Consider the following 9666-nt stretch of genomic DNA (forward strand, 5'->3'; position numbering starts at 1 on the left):
CACCCCTACTCACTACGAAAAATCATTTAAAAATTCACACCCCTCACTCACCACTCTCCACCCCTTACACATTTCCCACTAACTATATTAAACAAATACCCCACTATCAACTAACACCCATTAGAGCAAGATCAAGGGGGTCTTGTCTTTAGATTTTCTTCATTTGCCAATTTCAGCATTTCATTAATATTAAATAATTAAATAATTGTTAAGACTCCTTAAGATTCAATCAAATTTAGTTCTTCACCCATTAAATCATTTAAGACTTGTAAATTTATGTAAAATATCATTTTATTATTTAATTTAACTCGCAATCCAAGTCTTAAGTTGAGTCTTAATTTTTCAAGACTCACTTTAAGACTTTGATAACACTTGTCTACTTCAGTGCTACAATTTTTATTGTCTGATTTTAAGACTGATGAATTATATGTCATGTCAGCACAGCTCATATCGTAAGACTTGGGCTGATCATGCTCTTAAATTAATAAGTCAATTTAAATGTTTTAAACTCCGCACCGGTCAAACCGGTGCGAGTATTAAGTGACGGAGGGAGTACATAGTCAAGTAAAGTAAAGACGATATTAGTCCAAGGCCGAAGAAAAGACCAAGTTACAGTCTCATTTGTCCTACAATACCCGTGTTGCTCTGCAAAATATCCATCGCAGTCTCTCTCGTCATTCACAATGGATTCCCAAAATCTGCCTCCTCACACCGATGACCACCACCACCACCGCCACCACGATCACCACCATCACCACCATCAGCATGAGTAATTTGTGAATCTCATTTATTTAAAGTGTTTGCATCTTTTCAATTTTAATTAACACAAAATGATTGGGTTTATTTGTAATATAAATACTTCGTATATAATACAGGGGCAAAGAAGATGGAAAAGTGTATCATAGCCATGATGGATTAGCACCACATACCCATGAACCCATTTATTCACCTGGCTATTTCAGCAGAAGGGCTCTTCCTTTAACCACCAGAGATTTTAACGAAAGAGCTTTTACTGTTGGTATTGGAGGTCCTGTTGGTACTGGGTATCTTCTCTTTCTTTTTCAATCTTTTCTATTCCATTTAACACTTGATTTATCATACTCCCTACATAGTATTAGTATATACTATTGCTGTGGCATGTTATTAACATTGTCCCTCCACCCACAGCACGATATGGTAGTGCGCAGTGGTGGTATGGTGCCGTGGTGGGGTTGGTGTTGGGACTCTTCTGACTTCTGAGGTTTATTTATTGCTATGTTGCTTATGCATGCTCTCCTTTCGGAACTGATTGTCATGTTGTTCTAAATTTTTGTGATTAAGGATTCAATTGCAATTAAATACCTCGTATTATAGTTGACTCCTTCTCATTCTCAACCCTCCACTACTTCGTTTACTAGGGGTATTTGGAAACCTTGCCATAGTCCATTTTTAGTCTAGGAAATGTCACAATGCTTTCTGCACAATCCAAATACTACGACTGAGGTTAATAGGTTAACTTTTAGCTACATAACATTGGGAAAAAGTTATAACCGAATTCCAGGTTGATATGGGACAACTTTAAAGTTTAAACTTTTAGAGCCTTGTACTATGTATTAGTATAAGTTTTTTAAAGTTTTTCTTTCAAAATGCTCTAAATGAACAATTCTTGTTCATTGCCTTTCCATGCTTCAGTGTACTGTTGCACTTGGATTCTTTCCTTTGTGTGAATTTACCTAAGACAAATACTATCAAATCAGGTCGACCCATAGTCCGAAGGCTATGCTTTAGTGCACTATTATACTTGGATTCTTTCTTGTTTTTCTCTGCGTACTTTCCTTTTTCTAAATTTACCTAGGACAAACACTATCAACCAGGGCGACCCATAGTCCGAGGGCTAGGCTCATGTGGTCATGCCAATCCTCACTAAACGCGACCCAGGCTGTGGGGGGCTTTTTTCAAAATTGTCCGATCCAATGATACTAAGTGCATGTTTGGTATGAATCTAGGAAAGGAAATGGATTGGAAACATTTAAGAAGGAGAAATGGTATTATTTGTTGTTTGGTATACCTAAGGAAATCAATCCCTTGTATCAAATTAGGGATGAGGAGGGTAACACTTTGTTACCACAAGGTTAGGAGAGGTAACAAATTGGTGGTAATGGTTACCCTTTGGAAATGGAGTGTGTTACCTATCTCTCATACCAAACAATAGGTAATGGAATTAGTTAACAGATTCCATTTCCAACACTTGAAAAGTGTTATATCAAACATGACTTTTACCCTTATAATTTTTATTCCTACAAATCTCATAGAGACTTTTACCTTATAAGTTATAATCTTTATTCCTACAAATCGCATAGAGATGCCATTTCCATTAGACACTTGATGGGAAGGTAATGGTCTTTTTTTCACAGACTACTAAGACATTTGATATAAGCAGAATAAGCCATGGAAGCTCACTCATTCTCTCCCCTCCCCTCTTTTTCCCTCTCCTCCCTTTCCCTCCACAAATGGTAACTGCAACACCCCAACCCTTAATTAGAGTGGAGCCAATGTCAAGAAATGAGCATCTTTGACCAACAGCTGGCCCCAGACCACCACAACTTCTTCCGGCGCATTTTGTCCTCACTCATGCACACCCTGGAAAACTTCCTAGGAGGTCACCCGTCCTAAGACTACTCCCAGTCAAGCACGCTTAACTGTGGAGATTCTTAGCATATGGACTCCCTAAAAGAAAAGTGCACCTTGGTGGTATAACCGTATAAGTAGTACATTAAATGATTTTTAAAGCAAAGCAGTGGATTACACTAACCAAACTAAGTGTAAAGGAGGTTTTCTGTTTTCCTCCTAGAAAAAATCATTTTGATTTAACTGCACTGTACGCCAACCTCTAATAGACAGTCATATGTGGATTGAAGCAAGAACCTTGAGAAAGAAGGGATTTTATTTTATTATAAAATTCAAAAAAGGAAGAAAGTTGTCTTTTGTCGAACAGCGAAAAAGTGCTTGTTTCTGGATACACGAGTGTGGATTATTCTCCGCTTTTGAACTGAAATGACCAACAGTTTGAGTCTAAATAAGATTATTGTCTGAACTATTGCAAGAACTTGGGAGGTGAGAAGAATGTAATTTTGATACTAAGCTGCTGATGGTGATCTTGGTTTATGGTATGCAGGAAAACGGCTCTGATGCTGGCTTTGTGCAAATTATTGAGGGATAAATATAGTCTTGCTGCTGTAAGCACAACTGCAACCCTTTATGTTCTAATAAAAAAAGGCATGAACGTTTTGCTTATAGTTTAGGGCTGGATATGTATTTTTGAAATATTATCATTTAATGAGAGTCTTGATCATTGTTCTTTTGGTTTTTCAGTAGCTCTTTGTCAATATAATCATCTAGCATTTAGAATTTCATGTCACAGGGAAAGTCAAGGTGATTATTCCTTGTGTACTTTAAAGGTCAAATATACATTTTACTGGATGCGGCTATAATGTTATAGTCGAAAAAGCAAGCTTCACTTTAGAAAGGTTGAGAGCGTGATTATAGCCTTTTGATCTCTGGCCTACTGTTAACTACTTAACTGACAAATTAAATGTTCAGAGATTCAGAATTGTGGGTGCTATAAATACAGAAGCAACCAAGGGTCAGCTTAATGCTTCTAGCTGTATAGGATATTACAGAGCGTACTTGTTCCTTTCCTGTTTATTGTGATTGAAGTATATGAATTTTAGTTGTAATTGAAGTAGCTAGCTTTTGTCTCTGTGTGTGTGTCTGTCTGTCCTTCTAAGGTTATGTTTAGCCTTTGCCTTTTTATGCTCTTGTTCGGCTCAAGTGCTACTCTATTTTAGGAGCAATTTGCTAATGGCAGCTGTCTCATGAACACTGTTATTTTTCAGAAAACTGATCATTGCAACTGGCTGTCGTTGGCCTTTCAGTTTTAAGAGCCCCTGGCAGTGTTCAGCATGCAGTTGGTGAAAAGGAAACTTCAAGTTCCTATTTGTTTGTACTTACATAAACAGTTTTCCCATATAAATTTGATAAATTACAGTCTTTGACTTAAAATGATATTTAGTTCCAAATTTCTAGTTAGAAAACACGAGGGAAAAAAAAAATGGAAGTGGAATTTTTTTATCCCAATAAACTGTTTTTAAGGCAGAAACTATTATAATGTGCACAACCGATTGTTACTTTTAGTTTCTATATTATAAAATTTTCTTATTGGTTAAAAATAACAAAATCATTCCTTAAAAATAAATTTAGAAACACCAAAAACTTAAGGTAGCTGTAATACTACATAAATAAATAATTTTACAATTAGTAGGTTTCCTGTTCATCTGAGATTTTCTTCTTACAAGTGAACAGCTGCCCAATGGAACTAACTCGGTAGATTTTTTTTTCACTTTGCGGGAGCCTCTTTGAGGCAATGGGGTAATGATAATGATGACAGCTATAGGAACATCTCTCCACAAGCAAGGCTGTGATTTGAGTCTTGTCACCAATATGCCCAACCGGTTTAAGACTTTAAGAAATATATTATATATGTTAGGGCTAGAAGGGATCAGACAACATTGCTTAATTTGGGTTGAGAACTTGGTTGAGATGACCGTTGCACTCGTGCTTGTGCTTAAGATTTTTTGTTTTCTTTTTTGACAAATGCATATTGATTAAGTTTTCTATATAGCGTGTTGAAGGAATAACATTTGTGTTAATGTAGGTGACTAATGACATCTTTACAAAGGAAGATGGAGAATTCTTAATAAAGCACGGTGCACTTCCAGAGGAAAGGATACGTGCTGTGGAAACAGGAGGCTGTCCACATGCTGCTATTCGTGAAGATATCAGCATAAATCTTGGTCCTCTTGAGGAGCTTTCAAATTTACACAAAGCGGATATACTTCTTTGTGAATCTGGGGGAGGTAATAATTTTTTTTTTTATCTTGTACAAATTCTATGTCACGTAGAAAATCATCTATCATCTGACTAATAATAATCATATACATATATCACACCTTATATTGGTAAATGATGTGTACTGAGATCATTAGTTATTAGACATTACAAGTTCATCAGTTGAATAATAGAAGCATCAAAAGCATTATCCAGCATGAAATAGATTATGAATATTGCAAATCATGTGGGCCTGTATAACTGCTTAAATCTCTTACTAATTATATGCGAGCTTCCCCTTGAAATAAAAAGGAATTAGCTAGCAAGCGGCCAAACAATTTTGGCTTCTTTAATTTTTGAGATGCTTGTTCAATTTCAGCATGAAAATACTGCTGCTGCTGCGGCTGCGGCTGCGGCTGCAATTTGTTAAAAATATACTAGCTAGCCTTGGCTGATAATTCTGTACTGCACTTGATACGTCTGAAGAATTCTATGGTTTCATGAACATGCCTAGTTTTGTGGCTCCTTTTTAAATATTGAAGTTGAAGGTGAACTTTTGGACTCGTAATGAATATCCTAAAGCCCCCTCCATCTCATAATAATATTTTCAACAGCGTGGTCAAAATCCTAGGTGAAAGATAATCCTTGGACGGAGGTAGTATAGTCTTTCTTTCACACATTCAATAATCATTGCTCATTACACTACAGAAGGGACTATCGGGGTCACGTTATGAAGTAAAAAACGGAACGGGAAATATATTGAGGAATGAGGACATATAATGTGATTGGATGAGAGGATTTGAAGTGAAAGGAAGAGGACAGAGAGTGATAGTTTATCCATCATATATTTGGAAAGATATGGAGGGAAAATACAAGCCATCTGTTTCTTCAAACACCGTTAAGGCGGTCTGAGAATTTGGAAAATTGCTAATATGAATGTGTTTATTGCAGATAATTTAGCAGCAAATTTTAGCAGGGAACTGGCAGACTACATTATTTACATAATAGATGTATCTGCTGGAGATAAGATACCGCGGAAGGGAGGGCCAGGCATCACACAGGCGGACCTTCTTGTATGTAGAGTTTATTTATTTGTCCAAATGATGATATTTTCTGGAGCTTGATCGATCATCATGTTTATTCTAAGTGCAGGTTATAAACAAGACCGACCTTGCTGCTGCAGTTGGAGCTGATTTGGCCGTCATGGAGAGAGATGCCCTTCGCATGCGGGATGGAGGACCATTCGTCTTCGCCCAGGTTTGTCAACATATCTTTTCTTTTTCATTTCTCCCTCCCAACCATGACCTTTATCACCAAATAATATGTTTTCATTCATGAGGACTAAGGAGAGCATCTTGTGTTATGTTGTTGTTTGACCTGGACAGGTGAAGCACGGGTTAGGTGTAGAAGAAATTGTCAACCACATATTGCTGTCCTGGGAACTGGCCACCGGACATAAGAGACACTAATCTGTCTCTCATTGTTCAATTTCTTCTCTCTTCACTATAATTGAGCATCTATACTAGTATCCTTCTGTCACACCCCTACTTCTGTGCGTTGTTTTCTACTACTACTGTCCAGATATAGTTCTCAATTGTTACCTTAATGTAACAACTAATTTCGGACACACACAGTAATATTTCCTTAGTATTTTGGCAAACAAGAGTATAATGCCGTATGATTCTTGTTCAATTCATGCACATTGGAATTATCATACTTCTAATAAACAATCCCAATTTGATTTTGAATCTCTCTCTTTTTTTACTATATCAAGTATCTAACAAATTAGAAAGAGAGTCCAAATGTTTTTTAAAAATATTGGTTGTGTTTGGTTGTTAGAAGATTGGCAAAAAGTTAGAGGATTTGACCAATTTAGAGGGTAGAGGATAGGGATGGCAATGGGTAGGGTCTGGGTAGGGTCTAGTAATACCCGGACCCGGACCCTAACTTTTTGACATATACCCATACCCTACCCTTACCCTATAGGGTCTAAAATTATAAGACCCTTACCCGGACCCTATGGGTCGGACAGGGTATGGGTAGGGTCTAGGGTCTTATGCGGGTCCGCGTTAAACTATAACTTTTATTTTCTTTTTTGTATGCAATTATATGTAATATGCAAAAATAATACAAGAACAACGATTAGTAAGGCATTGAAAACAAATAAATAGCTAGTCTTCAAAAATTACCCTTGTCTTTCCTTAAACACATGCAATACATTTTAAAGTACGAAGCTCATAAGTTACAAAATCCCACATTCTTAACTACACAACATTAATGTTAATAAATAGACATCCATTCAGTACTTTAGAGTAGTTATCGTCCATATCATCATCTACTTCATCATCAAGATCCTACAAAAAAAGTGAAGTACATAAAAATAACAAAATTTAAGCGGGTCTAAATATAGGGTATGGGTAGGGTATGGGTCTTAAGGGTCCGCGGGTAGGGTATGGGTAGGGTACGGGTCTGAAAAAATAAGACCCTTACCCTACCCTAAAAAAAACAGCATATGCCCATACCCTACCCTTACCCTATAGGGTCTAAAAAATAAAGACCCATATCCTAATTTTAGGTTAGGGTCCGACAGGGTCCGGATAGGGTCCTGGACTCGCTGCCATCCCTAGTAGAGGATTGAGATGGATCCTCTAATACCAAAAAAGTTGCTACACGCAGCTTTTCCAATTTGAGGATTGCATTGGATAAGTTCAAAGGGCAATTTAGTCTTCAATTTCGCAAAAAGTAAGCATTTACAATTGGACTCCTGATTTGCAGTAATTCCAATGAAAGTAAGAACCCTTACAACAACATAGAAGATGAAATTATACAATGATATAATCATTGAAAATGTCAAAATTATTTGAGTAAATAAAAAATTATACACAATATTATAATATAGTATTTATTGTCAATAAAATACAGAGTACAAAATTAAAAAATTAAAAGAAAACATTTCAATTCTTAGCAGATAGACTAATTTTAGAAAGAAATTCATGCAAAACTAAGGAATGGTGTTCATCGGTCCAAACCCGGATCGGATCGGACCGACCATGACCGGACCGAAGACCGAAATTATGATAATTCAAGACCCGAAGATCAGACCGATTATGGTTGGACCGAATCCGGACCGGACCGATTATGGTTGGACCGAATCCGGACCGGACCGATTTGGACCGGTTATAGACCTATTTTTATGTATTATTTATTTAATATAAAAATTATGATAAAAAAGAAAAAATATATATAAAAAACTATTTGTTTGAGGCCTTTCTTGGAAGCTAAAATAAAATATATCACAATATAATAATATTTACAACATATTAAAGGAGAGAATTAAATTTTTAAATAGGTTATATTATATTTTGTTAAGGAAAAATCGGGTCTGTCCAAAGTCCGGTTTTGGACCGGACCGAAGACCGAAAATTGATATTTCTCGACCCGAAGACCGGACCGATTGCCTTCGGTCCGATCCGGTCTGGTCTGGGTCGGTCCGGTCTGATCCATTTGTTAGGTTATGATACATATGACATTACATAGATCATGCGGAAACAACCATTAACCCAGGACAACATATTATTTACACATAATCATATAGCATAATTTAGATGCATACTCTTTGTTGCGTGCCCTCCCTAGCTGCGCCCGAACCGAAGAAGAACAAGTCTTTAGGACTCCAAGTGTCGTCCCTCCGTAGATAGTCCACAGCACGTCCGGATTCGCCTTAAGATTGACCAACTAGAATCGCCCTTAAGGTACTAGAAAATTTCGGCACTTTTATGAGCAAGATGTGTGTTTTAATTTTCTCTCAAAAAACTCACTTTTGAATACTTTGAAACTTGTTATAAATTGTGAGCCCTAGCCTCATATTTATAGGGGTATGGAAAGGGAATCGAAATCCTATTCAGATACAAATTAATTAAACCTAGAATCCTACAAGAACTCTAATTTAATTAATTTATCAAATAGAATTAGGAATTTAATCATTAACCGAACTCTGCATGTTTTAGGAAACGTGCACGAACACAAACACTTGCACACACACGCACGGCTGCCACGATGGGCCCCATGCGTGCGCGCGAGCAGCAGCCCACGCAGCGCCCGCGCGCGCTGCGCGCTGCGCGTGCTGTGCGCGCTGTGCGCGCTGCGCAGCCTGCTGGGCCTGGCCTTGCGCTGGGCCTGGCGTGGCTGTTTGTGCGGCGCGCTTGGCTTGCTGGGCGATGGCCTGGCTTCGTGCTGGGCCTCGTCCGGCAGGCCTCGTCCGATGCTTATTCGTACGATGCGCTTCCGATTAAATTTTCCGATTCCGGAATTCATTTCCGATACGAACAATATTTAATATTTCCGATTCCGGAATTAATTTCCGTTTCGAACAAATATTTAATATTTCCGTTTCCGGAATTATTTTCCGATTCCGGCAATATTTCCGATTCTGACAATATTTCCGTTTCCGGCAATATTTCCGATTCTGGCAATATTTCCATTTCCGATAATATTTTCCGATACGTACCATGTTTCCGTTTCCGGCAACATCTACGACTTGGATAATATTTATATTTCCGATACGATCCATATTTCCGTTTCCGGCAATATCATCGTTTCCGGAGTATTCATTTCTTGCCTGTGACGATCTTAGCTCCCACTGAAACCAAGATCCGTCGGTTCCGAATATTCATAGATGGAGTATTTAATGCCATTAAATACTTGATCCGTTTACGTACTATTTGTGTGACCCTACGGGTTCAGTCAAGAGTAAGCTGTGGATTAATATCATTAATTCCACTTGAACTGAAGCGGCCTCTA

General features: G+C 37.7%; 1 protein-coding gene across 1 annotated transcript; it reads left to right on the forward strand.

Moving 5' to 3' along the window:
- The first annotated feature begins 602 nt into the window (after window positions 1-602).
- On the forward strand, window positions 603-6614 carry LOC110778438 (urease accessory protein G). Its single transcript, XM_021982993.2, has 7 exons — window positions 603-769; window positions 876-1043; window positions 3155-3215; window positions 4694-4895; window positions 5818-5939; window positions 6019-6123; window positions 6252-6614. The coding sequence occupies exons 1-7, from the start codon at window positions 684-686 to the stop codon at window positions 6333-6335; spliced, it is 828 nt and encodes a 275-aa protein (XP_021838685.1). The 5' UTR covers window positions 603-683; the 3' UTR covers window positions 6336-6614.
- The last annotated feature ends 3052 nt before the right edge of the window (window positions 6615-9666 follow it).

This window comes from Spinacia oleracea, chromosome 5, assembly GCF_020520425.1.
Source record: "Spinacia oleracea cultivar Varoflay chromosome 5, BTI_SOV_V1, whole genome shotgun sequence".
NCBI lineage: Eukaryota > Viridiplantae > Streptophyta > Magnoliopsida > Caryophyllales > Amaranthaceae > Spinacia > Spinacia oleracea.